Below are 24432 nucleotides of genomic sequence, written 5' to 3'. Positions count from 1 at the left end.
ACTTGTCTTGGAAACAAACAAGGGCTCTTGCCTCATGGTCACATGTCACTTCTGCAAATTAATCTACACAGAATTAGATAACTGCACGCAGTGTTAACTCAGCTTGGAATGCTGTCACCGCACCTGCTCCCATAGAGACAGAAGCGTCTAAACCAACCCTGCAGCAGGCTGAGAAACATTCTTTTTAAACACAAGCAAAAATATATAAATATAAACATACGTGTACACCTGTATATGACAAAGGACATATAACCCCCCAAGCAACAGCTAGGTTGTAGTTACAAGTTATCTACATGAAACCTAACTTGACAAAACCACACCTTTTTCATGTTTTTTTATTTCTTTATGGAGACACGCCCCCAGGCTGTCCAGCCAATGAGAGAGGAGTAGTAGAACATATCTGAGTCTAAAGGGAGGAGGATACAAACCGCTGTAATGCCATCTCAGCATCCTAAAAAACACAGTCGCTAATTCGCTCACAACACCCCCCTCGTTTGGAGCCACGGGCTTTTCCGCAGCCATGACGACGGTGACCAGACCTGCCACTCAGCCCAGGGCAGCAGGTATGAACTGAGTCCAGGAGAGGGGGAGGAGGGAGGGAGAGGAGGGGGGGAGGACTGTTATATTTCTAGAACCAGAAAAAAGGAGAGAGGGAGGGGTCTGGAGATGGGAGAGAGAGAGAGAGAGGGGAAGGTTCAAATGCTTCTCCTCTTGCTCCCTCTCTCCTCTTTTCTTCCTTCCCTCGCTCGCTCGCTGTAATCGCTACGCGACAAGGCACGCTTTGATGACGTCACAAAGGTAGAATGTCAGAACTCTGGCGACTTCCAAGATTCCAAGCGCGGTCTTCCTCCTCCAATCAACACCTTCGTTCTCCTCTCCACAAACAAACGGTTGAACTGATGAGGGGGAGAGAGAGAGAAAGAGAGAGAGAGGTGGGGGAGGAGGAAAGAGTATTTAAAATATCAGCCCAAAAATGTACAAATTAGTCTTCTACCTATGAATGTTTGTGAGTTTAGGTAGATGATATTAAAGTGTGTGTGCGTGTGTATGTGAGGGAGTGTGTGTGTGTGTCTTACCTGCGTAGGGGACTACAGATCTCCGAGGGGAATGATTTCTTCGTTGATAAAAAACTCGATGGTCTCCTCCTCCCAGTCTTCCACGTTGCTGTCCAGCTCGTCTGTGTCCACTCCTGGAGAGAGGTCAGGGGTCATGGTTAGAGGTGAGGGGTCAGGTGTACAGGTGAGGGGTCAGGTGTACAGGTGAGGTGTACAGGTGAGGGGTCAGGTGTACAGGGGAGGGGTCAGGTGTACAGGTGAGGTGTACAGGTGAGGTGTACAGGTGAGGGGTCAGGTGTACAGGTGAGGGGTCAGGTGTACAGGTGAGGGGTCAGGTGAGGTGTACAGGTGTGGGGTCAGGTGTACCTCCTCTCAGCTCCAGGCGTAGCTCTCTCTGCTCCTGGTGGGTGCGTGTGGTCTCCTCCCTGTAGCGGTGGTAGTCCTCCATCATAGACCTGCGCTTGTCCACCAGCTCCTACTCTCACACACACACACAGAGAGAGACACACGCAGGTTACTTACAGCTGGGATCCTCAGACTAGATTAGAAAACAGCCTGTTTTGAAGCAGCCCCCCTTCCTCCCCCTCCTGCTCACCTTGGAGGCCTTTGATTGGCTGAGACGATCCTTCTGTTCGAAGATCTTGGAGTATTTCTTCAGATCCTTCTTGATCAGCTGTAGAAAGAGACCCCAGGCTAGCATTAATACCACCACTGGATCAGTAATCAATGACCTCATCCCCTCCCTCCCCCATCTCCCTCCCTCACCTTGATCTCGTCGGCGCTGAGCAGGGTGGGGGGGCGTGGCCTCCACAGCAGCTGGCAGAAGCGGTCCTTGTTGTTCTTCTGCAGCAGACGTCCCTGGAACGTCCACAGCCAGTAGGCGTTGTCCACCTACACACACACACACACACACACACACACACACACACACAGACAGGTACACAGACAGGTAAGGCAGACGAGACGAGAGAAACTCATTAATTAATCTTATTATAGGCCAGTGTGTCTGGATTATTGTGTATGAATTAATGCATTAGTGAATTATTGAAAGCATGTGTATGATAGCATGTGTGTACAGATGTGACCAGGTAGTGTGTGTGTGTACCTTGTGGCTCCACCAGGACACGGAGGTGACCAGGTAGTGTGTGTGTGTACCTTGTGGCTCCACCAGGACACGGAGGTGACCAGGTAGTGTGTGTGTGTACCTTGTGGCTCCACCAGGACACGGAGGTGACCAGGTAGTGTGTGTGTGTACCTTGTGGCTCCACCAGGACACGGAGGTGACCAGGTAGTGTGTGTGTGTACCTTGTGGCTCCACCAGGACACGGAGGTGACCAGGTAGTGTGTGTGTGTACCTTGTGGCTCCACCAGGACACGGAGGTGACCAGGTAGTGTGTGTGTGTACCTTGTGGCTCCACCAGGACACGGAGGTGACCAGGTAGTGTGTGTGTGTACCTTGTGGCTCCACCAGGACACGGAGGTGACCAGGTAGTGTGTGTGTGTACCTTGTGGCTCCACCAGGACACGGAGGTGACCAGGTAGTGTGTGTGTGTACCTTGTGGCTCCACCAGGACACGGAGGTGACCAGGTAGTGTGTGTGTGTGTACCTTGTGGCTCCACCAGGACACGGAGGTGACCAGGTAGTGTGTGTGTGTGTACCTTGTGGCTCCACCAGGACACGGAGGTGACCAGGTAGTGTGTGTGTGTACCTTGTGGCTCCACCAGGACACGGAGGTGACCAGGTATCGTCCGGTGGGGTCCCACTCCACGTCGGAGGCCATGTAGTGCTCTGCTATGTTCATCATGGTGCAGTCTGACGTGTCCACGAAGGCCAGCGCCCCGTTCATGCTGGGGAGGACAGGGGTTACCACAGGCTCACACACACAGGCTCACACACACACACAGGCTCACACACACACACAGGCTCACACACACAGGCTCACACACACACACACAGGCTCACACACACACACACAGGCTCACACACACACACACAGGCTCACACACACACACACAGGCTCACACACACACACAGGCTCACACACACACACAGGCTCACACACACAGGCTCACACACACACAGGCTCACACACACACACAGGCTCACACACACAGGCTCACACACACACAGGCTCACACACACAGGCTCACACACACACAGGCTCACACACACACACACACACACACAGGCTCACACACACACACAGGCTCACACACACACAGGCTCACACACACACAGGCTCACACACACACACACAGGCTCACACACACACACACAGGCTCACACACACAGGCTCACACACACACACACAGGCTCACACACACAGGCTCACACACACACACACAGGCTCACACACACACACACAGGCTCACACACACAGGCTCACACACACACACACAGGCTCACACACACACACAGGCTCACACACACACACAGGCTCACACACACACACAGGCTCACACACACACACACACACACACACACAGGCTCACACACACACAGGCTCACACACACACACAGGCTCACACACACAGGCTCACACACACAGGCTCACACACACAGGCTCACACACACACAGGCTCACACACACACACAGGCTCACACACACAGGCTCACACACACACAGGCTCACACACACAGGCTCACACACACACAGGCTCACACACACACACACACACACACAGGCTCACACACACACACACACACAGGCTCACACACACACACACAGGCTCACACACACACACACAGGCTCACACACACACACACAGGCTCACACACACACACACACACACACACAGGCTCACACACACACACAGGCTCACACACACACACAGGCTCACACACACACACAGGCTCACACACACAGACTCACCTCCTGAGTCCAGCCAGCACCAGGAACTGTCCCTGAGGACTCCAGAAGATGCTGTTGGCCTGCTGCTTGTCAAACATCTCTGGGGACACACACATGATACGTTGGAGTTGTTAATAAATTACATTGTTTCAAACTAATTAGATGTGTTGAAATAAGTAAACAAAGCACTGTAAAGCATGGCGGAGCGCCGTAAAGTGTTGAGAACAGCAAGAAGGCGCCAACTCACTGATGAGCTCGATCTTGCCGTTGTTCTTGACGTGGTAGAAGGTCACGCTGATGCGGGGCGTCTCTCCGTGCAGAACGGCAAACTTGCTGCCGTTGGGCTCCCAGGCAAACGCTATGATGCTCTCTGCAGGAGGAACGCAAGGGCACAACCACGCCAGGGAAATGGGCACAGAGGAAAACATTATACACAATAAACCTGTTTAAAATCAAAAAAAAAAAAAAAACTACAGCAACTGTACAATAAATAAAAAACGTATCATATACAAAGAAAAACTGCTACTAGATGAAAATAAGTTCAGAGTTCCCCTCGAGGAAAAGACTCCACTCTGTTACCATCTTATCTCCATCTATTAGCAGTTGTTTCTTTTCTATTTGTTTGTGTTTACGTGTGTTTGTTTGTGTCTAGGTCCAGACCCACCCTTCATCTCCACCACATCCACCGGCACCTGCTTCTCCCTCATGCGGAAGATCTCAAAGTTGGTGACGACCCCCTGCGTGCCCTTGGGCGTGCGGTCCACCTTGACACACAGGTAGTCCCCGTTCCTCTGCCAGTGCAGCTTGCAGTCCACCACGTTGAACAGGTTCCTCACACGGATCTCCTGCCGCGACGGCAGCTGCATCAGCGTCACGCGAGCAGGGATGTCCTTGTCCTCCGGGACCCAGAACGCTATGATGTTGTCTCCTGGAGACCAGGAGAAGTCCCTGGTGGGGAGGGAGGGAGGAAGAGAAGGGAGTGAGAGTGTGTGAGAACCCTGCACTCCAGGGGGTCCCTGAGGGCCTGACAGGCTGATCTACACCCAGGGGGGTCTGAGGAAACAGGACTTACTTGATTCCAGAGATCTTCAGACTCTTCTTGTCCAGCAGGCCCATAGACTGGAGAGAGACAAGGAAGATGTTAGTGTCAGCCACACACGCAGAGGCAGAGAGAGAGAAAGGGCAGAGAGAGAGAAAGGGCAGAGAGAGGCAGGCAGAGAGAGACAGGCAGAGAGAGAGACAGGCAGAGAGAGAAAGGGCAGATAGAGACAGGCAAAGAGAGACAGGCAGAGAGAGAGAGGCAGAGAGAGAGGCAGGCAGGCAGAGAGAGACAGACTTACTGGAGTCTCGTAGATGCTTAGAGTGTCCTGGGTCATCCTGGCGAAAAACTTTCCGTCGTGACTCCACCTGAAGCCACACACACACACGTTTAGAGCCTCTACTGAGAGGGGGGGGCAGTGCCACATCAAATAAGTAAGGCTGAATCCATGTGCCCTTGAAGATGGGCCAGTGTGTGTGTGTGTACTAACTTGAAGATGGGCCAGTGTGTGTGTGTGTCCTAACTTGAAGATGGGCCAGTGTGTGTGTGTACTAACTTGAAGATGGGCCAGTGTGTGTGTGTACTAACGTGAAGATGGGCTAGTGTGTGTGTGTACTAACTTGAAGATGGGCCAGTGCGCGGAGCTCTCGCAGTGGAAGCCCCTCTTCTTGTGTCCGGTCAGGATGTCCCAGATGATGATGGCCTGAGGGTCCTCCTTGGTGTCCATCAGAGGGCTGAAGGTCACCACGTACCTGGGGGAGGGGCCAGAGGTCAGGGGTCACCCAGAGGTCACACAGCTGCTCACAGCCACCCTGAAACAGTGTCTTAAGAGCGTGTCCCCGCACTTCGTCAGGGGACACGCTCGAGTTTCTCTTGTGATGGTAGTGATTCTGGTGACTGAAACAACGTGTTGCATGTATATATGAAGGATGAAAGGTGTGTTGATTACCCATGAGCCTTTGAGTATGTGGGTCAGTACTTAGTTCATGAACAGCGGATTTAGATCTACATAAATCAGGGGCTAGGGGAGGATGGATAAGTGATCAGTTATAGTGTTCATTGATGAGGGGTATTGGTTACCTCTCGCAGGGGGAGAAGTCAATGAGAGAGACCCCCTGGTGACTGAACCTCTGAATCTGCTTGAACTTCTCGCCGCCCCACAATGCAATGCCCCTCTGGTGGAAGGTGGCCAGGTAGGTCCCCCTGGGAGACCAGCGGACGTAGGTCTCCGTCCAGCGCTGAGGAGGGGGAGAGGAGAGAGGAATGGAGAGAGGTGGAGAGGGGGACGGAGAGAGGAGGATGGAGAGAGCGAGAGGATGTAGAGAAAGGGATGGAGAGAAGATGAAGACAAAACAAGACAGTTAAAAAGAGGGATGGAGAGAATGGTGTTGAGAGACAGAAGCAGGTGCAGAAAGGAGAGAAGAAGAAAGGGATGTACAGGACAGCAGAAAGATCAACACCCTGTATCTGAAGCTTGTGATGTCAGAATCAAAAGCAATTGAAACAATCCACTCTCTGCTGCAATAGGCCGAGACTGTTTACTCACCGCCCTCTCCTCAACTACGATTGGCTCCTTAGCGTCATTGGCAAAGATGGCTGTCCTCTCTCCTGATTCGTAGATGACGCTGTACTGGTCACGGCAGTCCGAATCCTCGATCCAATGACGCATGTTACCCTGGTAACACACACAGGAAGTAAAAACAAACAATAATGAAGTCTGCACACTTTCTACGATAACACCACCCAGTGTGTTATATTTCGACAGGATGAGGTGTCAGGTGAGCTTGTAAACATTTCAACACACCACAGCGAGCACACGCCACTAGGAACATGCGATGACATCATATCATGACTGAACCGACTTACAAAGTCCTTGAAAGGCTGTTTCTCTGGAGTCTCCCACTCATCGCTGATGTTCATGTACCTGGAACACACAGTTAGACAGCATGTCAGACACACACACGTTACGTTATTAACGACACACGTTTCATTTGGTCTGAGCTTCGTCCTATTGGTCAATAACGAGACTATAGATCAAAGACAAAGTATAGCCTTGTCCTGTAGGACTTCTCCTGGCCTGGGCACCTTTACATCCTCTCTGAACACCCAGCTTGTCTCCTTTACATCCTCTCTGAACACCCAGCTTGTCTCCTTTACATCCTCTCTGAACACCCAGCTTGTCTCCTTTACATCCTCTCTGAACACCCAGACTGTCTCCTTTACATCCTCTCTGAACACCCAGCTTGTCTCCTTTACATCCTCTCTGAACACCCAGCTTGTCTCCTTTACATCCTCTCTGAACACACAGCTTGTCTCCTTTACATCCTCTCTGAACACCCAGCTTGTCTCCTTTACATCCTCTCTGAACACTCAGCTTGTCTCCTTTACATCCTCTCTGAACACCCAGCTTGTCTCCTTTACATCCTCTCTGAACACCCAGCTTGTCTCCTTTACATCCTCTCTGAACACCCAGCTCGTCTCCCTGCTCTGAGGGGCTCTAGAAGACAGAATCCTAGATCTGCTGTGTCGTGTGTAGCTTGTCTCTCGTGTGTCAGGGCCTCTTAGTTTTTACTGTACAGCACTGTGCCTGGCACCCTGTGTTGTGTAGAAAGGGGCTGTGAGAGGAGGTCCGGTGAGTGACTCTTACTTGTCGAAGTCGGTGAAGACGTTGACCCTGAAGGTGTGTTGCTTGTCCAGCTTGTAACCGTCGGCGTTCTTCACCGCCTCCAGAGCCTGCGTCGGAGCCCCGTACTCCAGGAAGATATACCTGACAGGTAGGAGAGAGAGAGAGTGTGTGTGAGAAAGAGTGTGTGTGTGTGTGAGAGAGATTGTGAGAGTGAGTAAGAGTGTGAGAGTGTGTTAGAGAGCGTGTGTGTAAATGAGAAAGACAGCGTGTGTAAAAGAGAGCGTGTGTGAGTGACAGAAAGAGAGAGTGTGTTTCTGTGAGTGATTGCTAGGATAGTAAAGGCTGGACCACTAACTGTGTCAGAGAGATCCACCTGAATGTAGCTATTCTCCAAACAGACCTGAAAATGTTGCTTTAACAAATCCTACTCAATGCATGTTGATGTTGCCTTCATTGTGATTAGGACACGTTAAAGGCATTTCCACATTCTTCGGCTACTCACCCTTTGGTCAGACCGTCTGCGTCGGGGTAAAACTCGTTCGTGATTTTTCCAAACTTTGAGAAGATCTTGTGGATGACGTTCTTGAGCTTCTCCAGTCTCTCCGGGCCAACCTGGGGCACGTTATCCACCACCACCACCGAGTCGATACCGTCTGCTTCCAGAGGCTTCTCCCGAAGCACATCCTCGAGCATCTCTGCAAAACAGCAGGACAAAGCGGTCGTCAAATTGCGAGGGTAGGACGGTAACTTGCAGGGTTGGTTGGAAAGGTGTGAAATACATAAGCTATTCTTTTGCCACCGAAAACTGCCAGTTGGAAAGCTAGGGTGTCCGAGTCCTTATCTGATCGTAGCTAGCGACAACTCTAGCTAGCTACTCTAGCAGATGGTAGTCCTCATCTACCGCTTTTAAGTTGCAAATATGGTTGTTTTTGAACCATATTTAAAATATTTTAAACCACCTCACCCCGCAGTCAGGTAAGATATGCCGTTACACCGCCATTAGCAGATCAACTCAAACATGGGACATTTAGAGAAGATGCGCGAGGGCGAGGCTTGACTGAGGCGTTAGCATGCTATCTACATAATAACCGCTAACGTTAGCTAGCTGACGTTCGCTTGAGTTGATCTCTGACTGCTTGCTAACATATCGACATGCAGTAACAGTCGTTTAGGTTTCGGATGAATTCTAAATATTTTCTAAACAATAGACAACAACACTGTAGCTAACTCGGTCATGTGTAGCCAGACTTTAGCTAGCTAAAGGTAAGTGCTTAGCTAGCTAGGCCGCACAAAGCCGGCATATTTCCTGCGGCCGCATACCCTCATCCTCGATGTCATCTTCGAAGTCCTCTGGGTCGCTGAAGGAAGGCTCCTCTTCGTCATACTCAGGGTCGTCCGCCATATCTACCGTATCTTGCATTTAACTGATTTGGGGTTAGTTTGATAGTGTCAATAGAATATAATTTTGCGTTGTGGACGGCAGACGGTTAGCGACTGGTGTGGCACCATGTGCGATTACGTGAAAATGGACGAAGTGTTGAAAACGTAGAGCAGGAATTTGCGCGGACCACCGGCGTCGCTGTACCGGAAGAAGAGATGGATGGTATGTAGACAGGCTTAGTAATGACATTTAGTCTATCAAACAGTGATAGATCAGAGAAACGACGCAGTTTCAAGTCATATTTGGTGCTGTTACAAACCACACACTCTGCTTTCCGTAGCTACACTCTCACGTAGAATGAGAAACGTTCCCGCGAGATAAGATACATTTCAACTAGCAAGCTCAAAGTTAGTAAAATAATGTGTTTACTCTCTAGATTAATTTCTTGTAACGATATAATACGTGGGTGTAAAAGTCAATGTGTGTGAAATATAGAGGACAAAGCTAAACGCGTTATATTTTCCAGGGAGTGACGCTAGTGTTTATGCTTGATGTGGCGTGAAGTAACAATGTCTTGTCTAACGTAGCCAAGTTAGCTGGAATCCGGTTAGCATTTAAATTGACCGGTTCATTTACGTCCACTTTTCAGCACCATGGACAGAGAGTGTCTTGCATTGCTGCCCCGTGTGTGTGAGGTCCTCGCGGACCCCAAGCAGTCTTTACCGGACGACACGAGCCTGGAGAAACTCCTAGACTGGCTTTCTGGACTGACCAAAGATATTGGAGGTGAACAACTAACCCTGGGACTCCTTCCTTCCTTAAAACAAGGATAAACTGCCTCGTGCTACCTCTCTCTCTCACACTCTCTCTTTTTCTCCCTCCCCTCTCTCTCTCGCTCTCTAGCTGTCTCTCTCATGTCTATACACTTTGCTGGAATCATATGCTCTGTGTTCCAGACTGTTCTCTTTCCCGGCTGGAGATCCAACCGTGTCTGACTGAGTTCCTATCCACCGTCTTCCACAACAAAACTACAGGTCCCAGCATCCTCTCCTTCGCTCTCAGGCTCACTGGCCTGCTAGCGGCGAGGGAAGACGGCTTCAGGCTCCTGCAGGTAACATGATGGCGCACCTCGGGGTGCTAATCATTCACCCTTCTCCTCACAAAGTGTGTTATCTTTGTATCACGAAATTGGTGCAAGGTAGGGATTGACAGAGAGACAGAGGGTTGGAAAAAGAGACATAGCTGATATCTCTGCTCTCCATCCTCAGGAGGGCTCCATTTTGGGCGTGGCCTACAACAGTGAAGGCTGGCAGGAGGTGGGGTTATGGGAGGATCCCTGCGTGCGGATTGGCTGGATCCAGGGTTTGAGGAGCATGCTGCAGCATCGATTGGCTCTCCACTTCCTGGTTCAGAGAGGTGTGTGTCTAGGGCTGTCAGAGCTGGATAAGCAGCTAGATATATCTAGTCTTGAACAGCCTCTGTCTCTCATTCTAAACAGTGGTGTGTCCACTTGTTGTATCTCTGTCTTTAATGTTGGCCCATCAGGACTCACCAAGCCCCTCCTCCAGCTCCAGACAGACCCCAGCCTATTCGTGGCTTCAGCTGCCAATCAACTCCTCGCCCACCTGGTGGTCTTCTTCCAGCCTATGGGATCGTCCGAAGAGGAGGGTGAAGCGGTACAAGCAGATGCTTCCACGGATAACAGCCCGGAACACCTCCCTGTGGCCATGGCGACTGGCCCGGAACACCTCAATGTGGCCATGGCGAGCAGCGCGGAGCACGCCTGCGTCACGGTAGCCATCACGGACCACCTGGAGGAGTCTCTGACCTCCGACCAGCACCTCCAGACCCTCCAGAGCCTGAGGCTGCTGGGCCTGCTCCTAACCCAGGCCAGGGCTCCTCTCTGGGGAACCTTGCTCAGGCGAGTCCCAGGCTTCCTGGAGCCACTGGTCAGAGCAGGCCGCAGCCAGCTCATGCTGCAGCTCACAGACGTCCTGCTGACGGCGTACAGGTCAGTTAGCCTGGTTAGCATAGCAACCAGGAGCCTACAGGTCATGGGTCAGGCCTTGTCTGTAGACACTTGTGAAACCACACACTCACAGAGTTATGAGAGACCAAGCAACGTGATTATGTAGGTCCAGCATGATTTTCGATTGGCTAGTGGGGAGTGCCTCTATATATGATGGACATCTGTCCTCACCAATCAGATGTCCAACAGCGTAGGGGAATCTGGAAGCCGTTGGGAGTATTGGACATGTATATGTATGTATATATATGTGTGTGTTTATGTATATGAGGGTATTGGTGTCCCTCCAGGCTCCCTGTACCTGACCCGACCATCTGCAGACTGCTGACCGCCATCTTGGATTCCCAGAATTCCTTCGACGCCGTCCACGCTGCCGCCGCCATGCTGCGGAGGAACCACCGGTAACCACAGCGACGATATCGCCCTGAATCATAATATTTTTTGCATCACTTCAGTCTGTGTTACTGCATTACTGCAGTGTGCAGAACAACTCTTTAATAGGTGTAAGAAGTCAATGCAGTTAATCCTTTTCGTGTTCCAGTGACCCAGTGCATACGCTCAAGGCCATCTCCATACTCATGTTGCCCCTGGAGATCCTGACTGGAGTACCTCTCCTGGAGGCACACACTGCAGGTAACACACACATGCCCTAGGCAACACACACACACACCCTAGGCAACACACACACACACCCTAGGCAACACACACACATGCCCTAGGCAACACACACACACCGTAGGCAACACACACACACATGCCCTAGGCAACACACACACACCGTAGGCAACACACACACACATGCCCTAGGCAACACACACACACCGTAGGCAACACACACACACATGCCCTAGGCAACACACACACACCCTAGGCAACACACACACACCCTAGGCAACACACACACACATGCCCTAGGCAACACACACACACCGTAGGCAACACACACACACACCCTAGGCAACACACACACACCGTAGGCAACACACACACACACCCTAGGCAACACACACACACCGTAGGCAACACACACACACATGCCCTAGGCAACACACACACACCGTAGGCAACACACACACACACACCCTAGGCAACACACACATGCCCTAGGCAACACACACACACCGTAGGCAACACACACACACACACCCTAGGCAACACACACACATGCCCTAGGCAACACACACACACCGTAGGCAACACACACACACACATGCCCTAGGCAACACACACACACATGCCCTAGGCAACACACACACACCGTAGGCAACACACACACACATGCCCTAGGCAACACACACACACCGTAGGCAACACACACACACACACCCTAGGTAACACACACACACCCTAAGCAACACACACACACCGTAGGCAACACACACACACACATGCCCTAGGCAACACACACACACCGTAGGCAACACACACACACATGCCCTAGGCAACACCCACACACCCTAGGCAACACACACACACCGTAGGCAACACACACACACACCCTAGGCAACACACACACACCGTAGGCAACACACACACACATGCCCTAGGCAACACACACACACCGTAGGCAACACACACACACACACCCTAGGCAACACACACATGCCCTAGGCAACACACACACACCGTAGGCAACACACACACACACACCCTAGGCAACACACACACATGCCCTAGGCAACACACACACACCGTAGGCAACACACACACACACATGCCCTAGGCAACACACACACACATGCCCTAGGCAACACACACACACCGTAGGCAACACACACACACATGCCCTAGGCAACACACACACACCGTAGGCAACACACACACACACACCCTAGGTAACACACACACACCCTAAGCAACACACACACACCGTAGGCAACACACACACACACATGCCCTAGGCAACACACACACACCGTAGGCAACACACACACACATGCCCTAGGCAACACCCACACACCCTAGGCAACACACACACACCCTAGGCAACACACACACACATGCCCTAGGCAACACACACACACCATAGGCAACACACACACACACCCTAGGCAACACACACACACCGTAGGCAACACACACACACACCCTAGGCAACACACACACACCGTAGGCAACACACACACACATGCCCTAGGCAACACACACACACCGTAGGCAACACACACACACACACCCTAGGCAACACACACATGCCCTAGGCAACACACACACACCGTAGGCAACACACACACACACACCCTAGGCAACACACACACATGCCCTAGGCAACACACACACACCGTAGGCAACACACACACACACATGCCCTAGGCAACACACACACACCCTAGGCAACACACACACACCGTAGGCAACACACACACACACACCCTAGGTAACACACACACACCCTAAGCAACACACACACACCGTAGGCAACACACACACACACACCCTAGGCAACACACACACACACCCTAGGCAACACACACACACCGTAGGCAACACACACACACACATGCCCTAGGCAACACACACACACCCTAGGCAACACACACACACCGTAGGCAACACACACACACACACCCTAGGCAACACACACACACACCCTAGGCAACACACACACACACCCTAGGCAACACACACACACCCTAAGCAACACACACACACACCCTAGGTAACACACACACACACCCTAGGCAACACACACACACCGTAGGCAACACAAACACACCCTAGGTAACACACACACACACCCTAGGTAACACACACACACTCGTGCTGCAGTAACTGTGTCTGTCTCCAGGGAGCAGCACGAAGGACCAGCGCTCTCTGCTGGCTGAGCAGCTGAACAGCAAGTCCACCTGTGTGTCCCTTCTGTCTGTCTGCCTGTCCTGCACACAGACACTAACACACACGGTAACACACACACACACACATTATACAACACAGCTCTCCTCCAGGACACATACACGGTAATACAGCTGTGTGTGTGTGTCCACAGGTCCCTGACTACCTGCCCACTCCTGCAGTCTCTGTTGTCATCTCTGTGATGTCACTACTCAGGATATGTGGAGGCCATGCCCCCTCTCCCATTGGCTCTGGCAAAGCTTCCTGCTCTGAGCCAATTGGCCGCAACAAGGCATGTGGTAATCTGATTGGCTGCAGTAAGATTCAGAGGTGTGGCCTGGATGCTCTTGCGAACCTCAGCAGCTGTCCAGGTAAGGAACCAGCTCTTGGCTGTGTGTGTGTGAGCGTGTGAGTGTGTGTGTTTGTGCGAGGGGACAGGTTTAAGATGTCACCTGTATTTGTTGCTTTTCAGGAGCTGCAGTGGAGGAGGTGCTCTCTCTCCTGATCCTGTACCTGCAGAACCCAGACTCACACCCCACTGTGAGTGTGTGTGTGAGAGTGTGTGTGAGTGTGAGTGTGTGTGTGTGTGTGATCCTGTACCTGCAGAACCCAGACTCACACCCCACTGTGAGTGTGTGTGTGAGAGTGTGTGTGTGTGTGATCCTGTACCTGCAGAACCCAGACTCACACCACACTGTTATATACAGTATATACGTTCTCGTTTGTTCAGATCCTACAGACTTGTGATTGATAAGTTGACAACTAGGTTATATGTGGACCGTGTGTATACCATGTGTGTGTGTGTGTGTGTGTACCATGTGTGTGTGTACCAGGTGTGTAAGAAGACCTATCAGGCTTTGTTAAGGTGGCTTGGTGTTTGTGCCTCCAGCCCGTCTGTCACACACCTGCTCACAGAAGGTAAATCCCACCAATCACAATCAAGGTGCTTAATCCTGTTGGAGTTACCTTGTTCGCTGTTGATATTCACCCGTGTGTGTGTGTGTGTGTCTGTCTGTCTGTGTGTGTCTGTCTGTGTGCATGTGTCTGTCTGTGTGTGTGTGTTTGCACGCCACAGAGCTCCTCCCGGTACTGAGGAAGCGTGTGTGTGATGTTCATTGGGAGGTGCGTGACTCCACCCTGGAGTTCCTCAGCCAGCTGGCTGTCGTGTGTGAGGGCTCGCTGGGCCGCAGTACCACCCCGCTCCTCACCGAGGCGCTGGCCGACCCTGAGAGCTACGTGCGAGCTAGCGCCATCGCTGGCCTGGCAGTGACACTACGGCTCAGTCTCCAACAGGGGGCGGAGCCTGCCGTGCTGGAACAGGTGAGGCCTGAATAACGGGGCGTCACACAGGCAGCGGCGCGGTGTGGAGCTAACGAGACCTTTTTCTGCTTTTGGTGATAAAAGCATAGTAGTTAGCATAGTAGTTAGCATAGTAGCTAGCATAGTAGCTAGCACAGTAGCTAGCATAGTAGCTAGCACTACGTAGCTTCCAACGCCCACACAGAGGGTTGAATCCAGTGTGCTGTGCGAATGCATCATTAGCACCTGTGGAGGATATTTACCTGCCTATTGTAAACTCCTGCTTTGGCTTATTTTCTATGGTGTCTATACCTGTGTGTCTATGTTTGTGTGTTCTCTAGGTTGCCATAATACCCAGACTTCTGGAGATCCTCTCCCAGGATTCCGAGGCCTTTCCGAGACGAGCCGTTGTCCAGTTCTTCATCACCTGGCTCAAGACATGCCCCTCATCATCCTCATCATCCTCTTCCTGGTCCCTGGCCACGCCCCTGCAAGCCGTCCTACAGCTAGGCAGTGCTGACCTGGACTGGGAGGTCAAAGTTCACACCCTGGAGCTGGCTGAGCTGCTGATGGAGGAAGTACTTCCGGTTCAGAGGTCACGGCCGGGGTCAAACACACACCCTTACGCCATGATGCCAACCCTGCCAGCACAGACCACACACATTCCCACCGACAAAGACACACCCCTGGGGTCTCAGTATGGTGGCTGTGGGGGGACAGACCTAGCGGCCGCTCTGTGCAGTCTGGTTCAGACAGGAGTGGTGCGTGTGCTCCTAAACGGGGTGTTTGACTGCGACAGGCCGGTGGGGCAGGAGGCATGCGGTGTGCTGCTTGCGCTGCGACGCACACTCTTCCCCGACGGCGACACGGCGACCGGTGAGGTTGCCAAGGTGACGTGTGACGTTAGGGGGCAGGCTTGGGAGCGGGACGTAGTCAGGAAGTGCCTGGAGATGAGACGGGGAAGGAAGGGTTGCGGTTGGCCGAGACAGACAGGGGACTCTGATAGGCTGGATGAGGCTGGCTCGGAGGCCGGTGATAGGTCAGGAGAGGAGGTTGTGTGTGGTGGTGAGAATGTGAGTTTGTGTGAGGACGTGAGTGTGTGTGAGGACGTGAGTGTGTGTGAGGTGCTGTGTTCGCTGGCTCTGGAGGAGAGGCAGAGCGTTGTGAGTCAGAGCAGTGATTATGTTCAGAACTCTCCCCTGTCCCTGCTACAAGACATACTGACGGCTACAATGCCCACTGAAGACGTCATTGTGGACTGTTACTGACACATGCTCAACTACTGTACATCAACATACACACATGCACTCACACAAGTAATATCACAGCTGTTTTGCTAAGCATTGGTCTATTTTTGTACAATTGTTTCAATGTGTCAATGTAAGAACAAAATTAAATTAAAATACGCATTTTTCTTCATTTAACTTGTGGTAAATAAGGATTTAATCGGCACTTTGTTTCTAGAATTACAAATCAATTGTATTATTTCTCAGATGCCAACGCCACTGCAACCGGAAGAGGTTGTTTAGGCGGATGTTTTTCATCCGGTTTTCGTTTTCTTCAACAACGTTGGGAAAGCTAGTCGAAAAGGTTAGCTACATTACGGTCTTGGGATCAATGGTGTCCCAATAGCATGTCAAATTAAACGTGAAGAACACTGGAAGCTTTACGTGGAGATGGGACAGCTCGTTTGGGGTCTCGACATATAAAAACCGTTTAATTTGAGAACAGCAGGGCCAACACGTAGCACAAGCTACTGTAGTGAGTTAATTAGCTATCTTAAACTGACCTGTGTTGTTGTATATAGGCAGTGAGAACATTTCAGAATGTCCAAACTACAGCTATTTCGAGAGTTTATCAGTGAGAGATTAACAACTGCAGCTTTGGAGATTTTCGGGGCCGTCGAAAAAACGTTTGCCGAGTACGAAGAGGAAATCTCGCTTTTCAGGGAGCAGAGCGCGCGGCTACAAGGGCTGTTAGATGGTACGTCTCTACCGGGTCAAGCTTACAGTAACAGGTTCTATCGGTGTAACTTTCCCATCTGATGTGGTCACATTCGTTGTTACTTTAATTAGCTTCTCTTTATGAAGTCGGACGGCGTTCCTATTGTCGCCCGTCCCCCACATAGCATAGGCTACGCTCATGTTTTTCAGTACCGGACATACATGGTTTTGTTCGACGAGTTGAGTAACAAATGAATAAAGTAGATTACAATTATTTTCCTTTCTCTTCTTTCCCCTAGATGTGCAGCAGCTTTCTCTCCCGGAGCCCCCACAGATTAAAGAGGAACAGGAGCTGTGGACCAGTCAGGAGGAAGAGCAGCTCCAAGGACTGCAGTCTGAAACTACAGACTCCATCTTGACTTCTCCCAGCGTGAAACTCTACTGTGATCAGAACACCTCTGAACTTTCACATCTTGAGCAACGTCACCCTGTGGAGAACAGAGAAGGAGACTCTCTACTCACCAACACAACTAAGGAGCAAGTCAAAGCAGATCCTGGTGGACAGGTTTGTAGATTGCAGGATCCAGCCAGCGACTTCCGGCTTCTGTCCTTCGTAGCTCCAGACTGTTCACCAGAGGAGGCCTACCCTCCGAAAAAGAAGACATTCAAATGCCCGGCATGCAGTAGATGTTACGTGACGGCTTCCAGTCTGCAGATACACATCCGAAGCCACACGGGGGAGGAGACTCTCAAGTGCCCGGTCTGTGGCAAAGTTTTTAGTAAGAAGCCACTTCTCATGGTGCACATGAGGACTCACACGGGGGAGAAGCCGCATCAGTGCTCGGAATGCGGCAAAGCCTTCAGCCAGCGGACGAGTCTTCGCTTCCACATGAGGACTCACACGGGGGAGAAGCCCTTCCAGTGTCCGGAGTGCAGCAAAGCCTTCATCCAGAAGCAACACCTGCTGGATCACCTGAAGAGACACGCGGGGGGCAAAGGTCATCGGTGCCAGGGGTGTGGGAGAGTTCTGGGTCAGCAGGGCGGCCTGAGCGCCCACGCCAGGCCGTCTCACTGCCAGGAATGCATCAAAACCTTTGGGCGTCCTTCCCAGCTGCGGGGTCGTTTGAGTCCCCATGAAGGAGAGAGATGCAGTCTTCTACCTTCTGGTGTTCTGGAGGTTTGAGTGGAGGTGAAGGGTGGGTGGGGGTGAAAGGAGGGTTGTGGAGGTTTAAACTCTTCCGAAGCATTTGATCCCTGCAGAGTGGTCTGCTGGTTAGTCCTCGTCATGGCGACTGTGCCGAGCGCATGAAGAAATGGAGTGTTGGATAAACGGACTTCCTGGAAATCCTCCTACACGTTAATGGAGCAGATTACAAACTAGGCCAGTATTGTCGTTGACATTTTGAATAATAAAAATAATGTGAATCTTGTAGAAGTGTGCGTTTCAAAAATGTGCGGTCGTAAATCTTGTTTTGGTGTTTGTATGAACAACAACAACTTAAACTTGTAGTTATAAATTAGTTTGGGGTGTGTGGGGTCACATGACCAAGAAGCAATCGACGCAAGCGAAGAGTCAAACCCTCATTCCTGTTCAATCAATTTTTTAAGGTAATTTTAGGTGAAGATTTATTCACAAATGTAGATATATAAAGACAAAACCCTTATCGGTGGTTGTCATAAGAACCAGCACTGTACAGCAAATCACGGAAGTTGATGAAAAAAGAAAACAGCGATAAATCTGCTGAGCATTACTGATGCACAAGAATAATTATTTGAAGATGCCTCTTAGCTATTATAATTTTTATTATTAGTATGGTTGTGTCCTACGTCAAAATAGCCTAACACCGATGACTTGCCACATGTTGTAGTCCTACTATTATATTATGAAAACGTTAGGCTGTGCTTCAACAACAAGACATTTGTTTACACCCGGAAAGATTTACGTGCGGGACCCGGAAACGATATCATTTTTTTCTTCTTCACAATCTTTATTGAATTTAATGAGCACATTATACATAATGGCATTCGTAATAACAATATCAAATCAATATCCATTGGAAGCGCTATCCTCGAGTTAGGTTTGAGCTATTTGGGAAGCGTATCGAAGGGCGGTAACAAAGCTGGATTTCTGGAGTCTGTTCCGCATGGTTTGCTTGTTTCATTGCATGCGATGAAGGTAGACACGGAAGTGTTGTAAATTATATCTGAGCTGGCCCTCACGACTATTCACAAAGAACTGTAGGCGAGGGACAGAGCAAGGCGCCAAAAACAAAGTATCACGTTTTCCACCGCTAAAATGTCTAAACTAGATGCGTTTAGAGAATTGATCCGTGAGATCCTCACAATGGCAGCTTTGGAGATTTTTGGAGGATTTGAAAAAACGCATGCTGAGTACAAAGAAGAAATCTCTCGTTCTGAGGAGGATATGAAGCGGCTACAACGGCTGTTGGACGTTGTTACTCAACCCGAGATCAAGCTACACCGAACAGGTTGGAAAGCCTATTCATGTCATAATATGCTGCTAAATAATGAAATATCTGAAAACGGTTTAACCCTTGTGTTCTCCTCGGGTCGTTCTGACCCATCAGTCATTGTGACCCACCGTCGTATTGCGACAACTTTACCGCATACAAAAACAAAGTGAAGCATTTTCTTTTAACCGTCGGGCTGTCTCAGACCCCCCACATTGCGAAGGTTAAAAGAAAAGTATTTTTATTTGGTTTTGTATTGGGTAAAATTGGGTAAACACAATGATGGTTCGTTATGAACCTTTGGGTCATGTGACCCGAAGGCAGCACGAGGGTTAAGACAGATGCATCTCACCAGAAATTGCTATTGTCTCTCTGAAAAGTCACTAGATTACGTGACGATATGTAGATGTACATTCATATAGTCCTACCCAGAGCCATATAAAAATAATTACGACACTTTGATCTCACCCACACTTGATCACGTGGTTCAAGTAGCTCGCTGTAGTTCCAAAAAAACACTGCTGTCAACCTGTTTGTTTTCGATGGGACAGACAGCAGCACCATCTCGATTTACTGACATTTTCGGTATTAACACATACTGGTTATTGGTGTGTTGTATATGTCTGATAGCTACCATACTGTAGCCTAATGAGGACTATTGTTCTACTGAACATTTAACTTTCGACTGTTGAAGTAAATGGGACTTGTTAAACACGTTTTCTTATTCATCAGCCCACCTACAATTTACCACGTTAACAACATTTATATTTGTAGTACTTGATGCAAGTTGAATCTAATATAGATAACAATCACACCAGCAACTGCTCAATTTAAGACAAGAAAGGAGTTTGGAAAGTAGAACAGAATATACAAGGCAACCAATTGCATTCAATAAAACATTTTATTATACAATATGTCCACTGAGAGGGTCAAGTTTGTTTTTAGTGAGTGGACCTGAAATTCCTGCTGAGCGCCGAGAGCTAGCTGGACGATAGGGGACCCCTTAATCTGCAATTATAGAGGGTCAGATGGCTGAGCGGTTAGGGAATCGGGCTATTAATCAGAAGGTTGCCGGTTCGATTCCTAGCCGTGCAAATGATGTTGTGTCCTTGGGCAAGGCACCCTACTTGCCTCGGGGGGAATGTCCCTGTACTTTCTGTAAGTCGGTCTGGATAAGAGCGTCTGCTAAATGACTAAGTGTAAATTCATTGTTGCTGGCTCTGATCAGATACAACTAGGCTAATAAGAGAAGACTAACTTTGTATGCCAACGAACACCAATAACTAGAACTAATTTGACAGACTATAAACCAACGGACTTCTGGTTAAGATGCACGTGCTCTCTAGCTAGCTACAGTAAAAGTGTTGCTTACGTTAGATACTAGACCTACTAGTCTAGCTCTAACTGCATTTCTATCTAACAAGCTATATTTTACGATACACTTTAACTAAAGCTGGCTATATAAAATACTACTCCTAACAATTGATAAAAGGTCCACAGCATGTGTTGAAATATGAAAAAATGCAGTAATTTGATCAATTTACCAGCTATCTTGCTTCGGAAACACTGAAAATGAATGAGGTTGAACGTTGGAAAATACAATGTTTGGAACTATAGGTCGCACATGACACGCTTTACTTCTGCATTCTTCGATTACAATGGAAGTCTATGGAAGGGTCGCAACTCTCTTTTTCTATGGCTCTGGTCCTACCTAATACACAACAGCGAGTACAGCGGAGCACTTTCTCCTAGCCTCAGCCTGGCAGGGACAAACAGGGCAGAGGATAGGTCCTCCATGTAATGATGGTTGAATAGCCTATGTATTGTTGTTAATAACCAATAGGTGGCAGTGTTGGTCACAGCTAAAGAGAGTGCGTCGATTAGGTTGAAGAGGAAGACTAGTCGACAGAATAAAGAACTGGCCTGGCTAGCTCGAAGAACAACGTGTGTTTGATTAATTTCTTATACAATAAGAAACATTACACTCCAGATAGCGCAAGATAAAATGTACATTTAACTAGATAGCTAATGTTAAGTAAGATGTATTTTACAGTTAAAATTAATATACCCAATGTAATGTTTGTGAAGTAGATGGCCAAATAATCATTAATATTTCATTAATTGTGAAATAATGTTCAAGCTAAAGCTATTATGGTAACTTTAGCTAGAGATAGTACTGTAGCTGAACTCAGTGAATATACCGGTAACGTAACTTCAGTAAAGAAAATACATTCCAACAATGTTTACTTAAGATAGTGTGTTCAAATATTCCTGATTGTATGTTCTGATGAGTTTGTTACCATTTTTCTCTCAGAAGAAAAAGATGCCTGAGTGGAAGATGGCACTAGTACAGTACGATTCAGATAGCGAGGGGCTCAGAGTCTTTTTATGCAACTAAATTTTGAAGGAAATTTTAAAATCTCCCGCCGCTGCCGAAACAAATCCTAGAGGGAACACTACTGTCTACAGAGGCTGCATCTAACTGTTGTCTTGCCTCTTCCCCCAGATGTGCAGCAGCTCTCTCTCCCGGAGCCCCCACAGATTAAAGAGGAACAGGAGCTGACCAGTAAGGAGGAAGAGCAGCTCCAAGGACTGCAGTCTGAAACTACAGACTCCATGTTCACCAGGGACTCCAACTTGCATATCAGAGCATTTCTCAGTGAGAGATTAACAACAGCAGCTTCAGAGATTTTCGGGGCCATTGAAATAACATTTGCTGAGTACCAAGAAGAAATCTCTCGTTCTGAGGAGGAGAGGAAGCGGATACAACGGCTGTTTGACATTGTTGCTCAACCTGAGATCAAGCTACACCGAACAGGTTTGATATTCATACATTCATGGTAAAATGTGCTGTGTGTAGAATCGTTATGTCATGTAGGAGGGGGGAAGCTAAATTGGAAAGGTGTGGTTGAAAACTATGCGACAAACGCTTTAATATGGCTTCAAAATTTACTAATAAGAAGGCTAACAAGTAACACTAGCATGGTAGTAGCATTGCTATGAGTATTATGCTAGGTAACTTAGCCCGGAAGCTAACTAAAGCTAGCTAGCTACCGTTTCGGAAAAATAACTTGTGCTGTGGGGACCATCGGAAATATTTAGAACTCACGCATTTAAAGGTCGAGCTCTCAACTAGTATAAAGTATTTGTGTATGTTGTGTAGCATGGTTAGTCTGGTTTTGTCTTAATTAATTGGTCATGTTTTTCTACCAAACATGCATGTTTTGTTGTGCGAGTTGAGTAACGAATGAATGAAGAAGATTACAATAATTTACCTTTCTCTTCTGTCTCCCAGAAGTGCAGCAGCTCTCTCTCCCGGAGCCCCCACAGATTAAAGAGGAACAGGAGCTGTGGACCAGTCAGGAGGAAGAGCAGCTCCAAGGACTGAAGTCTGAAACTACAGACTCCATATTCACTTCTCTCAGTGTGAAACGTGATTCTGATCAGGAGGGCTCCTCTGAATGTTCACCTCTTGTCCAGACTGTTAAAGTGGAGGACAGAGAAGGAGACTCTCTACCCACCAACACAACTGAGGAGCAAATCAAACCAGAGCCTGATGTACAAGACTCTGCAGCACCAGAACTAGGCAGTGACTCTCAGCCCCTCTCTGTTGTAGCTCCAGACTGTCATGCAGCTCAGAGTTTGGAGGAACATGGAGGAGTGCTGCCCTTGCGAGAGACAATCAATTCAACAATAACACAAGTACATTCAGCTGTGCCAGGTGGAAAGATGCCACAGGCAAGTCCCACAGGAGTGAAAGTACATCAGTGCCAACATAGTGTCAGTGTCAAAAGTGTTTTGGATTGTCATATGAGTACACACACAGGAGAGAAACATTATCAGTGTCAACGCTGTAGCAAACGGTTTGTTAGCAAAGGTAATCTTGTTAAACACATGAGAACACACACAGGAGAGAAACCATATCGGTGTCAGGAATGTAGCAAAAGTTTTTATGAGAAGTTTAATTTGGTTCAACACATGAGGACACATACAGGAGAGAAACCACATCAGTGTCAGGAATGTAACAAAAGATTTTGCGTAAAGTCTCAATTGGTTAAACACATGAGGACACACACAGGAGAAAAACCATATCAGTGTCAGGAATGTAAAAAAGTATTTTCTCAAAATCAGAGTCTGGTTAGACACAAGAGGACACACGGGAGAGAAACCATATCAGTGTCAGGAATGTCATAAAATATTTTTCTTAAGGTCACAATTGGTTAAACACATGAGAACACACACAGGGGAGAAACCATTTCAGTGTCAGGAATGTAATAAAGCATTTACCCAAAGTGGGAATCTGGTTAACCCTCGTGCTGCCTTCGGGTCACATGACCCAAAGGTTCATAACGAACCATCGTTGTGTTTACCCAATTTTACCCAATACAAAAACAAATTAAAATAATTTTCTTTTAACCTTTGCAATGTGGGGGGTCTGAGACAGCCCAACGGTTAAAAGAAAATGCTTCACTTTGTCTTTGTATGCGGTAAATCTGTCGCAATACGACGGTGGGTCACAATGACTGATGGGTCATTCTGACCCGAAGATAACACAAGGGTTAAACACATCAGGACACACACAGGAGAAAAACCATATCAGTGTCAGCAATGTAGCAAACGTTTTTGTGAAAAGTTTCATTTGGTTGAACACAAGGACACACACAGGAGAGAAACCATATCAATGTCAGGAATGTAAGAAAAGATTTTGCGCAAGCTCACAATTGGTTAAACACATGAGGACACACACAGGAGAGAAACCGTATCAGTGTCAGGAATATAACTAAGCATTTACTCAAAATGGGAATCTGGTTAAACACATCAGGACACACACGGGAGAGAAACCTTAACCCTCGTGCTGCCTTCGGGTCACATGACCCAAAGGTTCATAACGAACCATCATTGTGTTTA

The 24432-nt window shown here is 48.9% G+C and overlaps 4 protein-coding genes across 5 annotated transcripts; 3 read left to right on the top strand and 1 right to left on the bottom strand.

Moving 5' to 3' along the window:
- Nucleotides 1–319: 319 nt before the first annotated feature.
- On the bottom strand, nucleotides 320–9105 carry eif3ba (eukaryotic translation initiation factor 3, subunit Ba). The gene is made up of 18 exons (XM_062448716.1): nucleotides 8893–9105; nucleotides 8075–8267; nucleotides 7594–7713; nucleotides 6813–6870; nucleotides 6493–6621; nucleotides 6027–6184; nucleotides 5567–5698; nucleotides 5248–5314; nucleotides 4980–5026; nucleotides 4572–4855; nucleotides 4155–4277; nucleotides 3929–4007; nucleotides 2765–2903; nucleotides 1821–1946; nucleotides 1651–1728; nucleotides 1422–1530; nucleotides 1077–1189; nucleotides 320–896 (listed from the first exon to the last, which is right to left on the bottom strand). Exons 1-17 carry the CDS (start codon nucleotides 8990–8992, stop codon nucleotides 1089–1091), a joined length of 2043 nt encoding a protein of 680 aa, XP_062304700.1. The 5' UTR covers nucleotides 8993–9105; the 3' UTR covers nucleotides 320–896; nucleotides 1077–1088.
- Nucleotides 9038–16529, top strand: brat1 (BRCA1-associated ATM activator 1). 2 transcript variants are annotated; one of them, XM_062448701.1, is made up of 13 exons: nucleotides 9038–9360; nucleotides 9603–9739; nucleotides 9910–10064; nucleotides 10222–10369; nucleotides 10499–10964; nucleotides 11270–11380; nucleotides 11521–11612; nucleotides 13768–13880; nucleotides 13966–14182; nucleotides 14284–14351; nucleotides 14645–14729; nucleotides 14887–15131; nucleotides 15452–16529. In XM_062448701.1, exons 2-13 carry the CDS (start codon nucleotides 9607–9609, stop codon nucleotides 16376–16378), a joined length of 2760 nt encoding a protein of 919 aa, XP_062304685.1. In that variant the 5' UTR covers nucleotides 9038–9360; nucleotides 9603–9606; the 3' UTR covers nucleotides 16379–16529. The 2 variants fall into 2 exon arrangements, with proteins under 2 accessions (XP_062304685.1, XP_062304686.1); XM_062448702.1 differs by lacking the exon at nucleotides 9038–9360 and having other exon boundaries at nucleotides 9383–9739.
- Nucleotides 16530–16648: 119 nt separating this feature from the next.
- Nucleotides 16649–18241, top strand: LOC134009081 (zinc finger protein with KRAB and SCAN domains 8-like). The gene is made up of 2 exons (XM_062448766.1): nucleotides 16649–17093; nucleotides 17353–18241. Exons 1-2 carry the CDS (start codon nucleotides 16937–16939, stop codon nucleotides 18234–18236), a joined length of 1041 nt encoding a protein of 346 aa, XP_062304750.1. The 5' UTR covers nucleotides 16649–16936; the 3' UTR covers nucleotides 18237–18241.
- A 787-nt stretch (nucleotides 18242–19028) lies between these two features.
- On the top strand, nucleotides 19029–23718 carry LOC134009210 (zinc finger protein 287-like). Its single transcript, XM_062448936.1, has 3 exons — nucleotides 19029–19542; nucleotides 22031–22342; nucleotides 22820–23718. The coding sequence occupies exons 1-3, from the start codon at nucleotides 19350–19352 to the stop codon at nucleotides 23716–23718; spliced, it is 1404 nt and encodes a 467-aa protein (XP_062304920.1). The 5' UTR covers nucleotides 19029–19349.
- The last annotated feature ends 714 nt before the right edge of the window (nucleotides 23719–24432 follow it).

This window comes from Osmerus eperlanus, chromosome 22, assembly GCF_963692335.1.
Source record: "Osmerus eperlanus chromosome 22, fOsmEpe2.1, whole genome shotgun sequence".
Taxonomy (NCBI): domain Eukaryota; kingdom Metazoa; phylum Chordata; class Actinopteri; order Osmeriformes; family Osmeridae; genus Osmerus; species Osmerus eperlanus.
The sequence above is the reverse complement of the archived record's forward strand: the minus strand, read 5'-3'. Positions and strand labels throughout refer to the sequence as shown.

Coding starts and splice junctions, on each gene's coding strand:
- LOC134009081 (XM_062448766.1), top strand. CDS start 16,937: ATGTCCAAACTACAGCTATTTCGAGAGTTTATCAGTGAGAGATTAACA. Junction 17,094..17,352: donor GCTACAAGGGCTGTTAGATG/GTACGTCTCTAC, acceptor TCTTTCCCCTAG/ATGTGCAGCAGCTTTCTCTC.
- LOC134009210 (XM_062448936.1), top strand. CDS start 19,350: ATGTCTAAACTAGATGCGTTTAGAGAATTGATCCGTGAGATCCTCACA. Junction 19,543..22,030: donor GATCAAGCTACACCGAACAG/GTTGGAAAGCCT, acceptor CTCTTCCCCCAG/ATGTGCAGCAGCTCTCTCTC. Junction 22,343..22,819: donor GATCAAGCTACACCGAACAG/GTTTGATATTCA, acceptor TCTGTCTCCCAG/AAGTGCAGCAGCTCTCTCTC.
- brat1 (XM_062448701.1), top strand. CDS start 9,607: ATGGACAGAGAGTGTCTTGCATTGCTGCCCCGTGTGTGTGAGGTCCTC. Junction 9,740..9,909: donor ACTGACCAAAGATATTGGAG/GTGAACAACTAA, acceptor TCTGTGTTCCAG/ACTGTTCTCTTTCCCGGCTG. Junction 14,183..14,283: donor GAACCTCAGCAGCTGTCCAG/GTAAGGAACCAG, acceptor GTTGCTTTTCAG/GAGCTGCAGTGGAGGAGGTG.
- eif3ba (XM_062448716.1), bottom strand. CDS start 8,992: ATGCAAGATACGGTAGATATGGCGGACGACCCTGAGTATGACGAAGAG. Junction 5,699..6,026: donor GACTTCTCCCCCTGCGAGAG/GTAACCAATACC, acceptor CCCCTCCCCCAG/GTACGTGGTGACCTTCAGCC. Junction 4,856..4,979: donor CTGAAGATCTCTGGAATCAA/GTAAGTCCTGTT, acceptor CCTCCCCACCAG/GGACTTCTCCTGGTCTCCAG.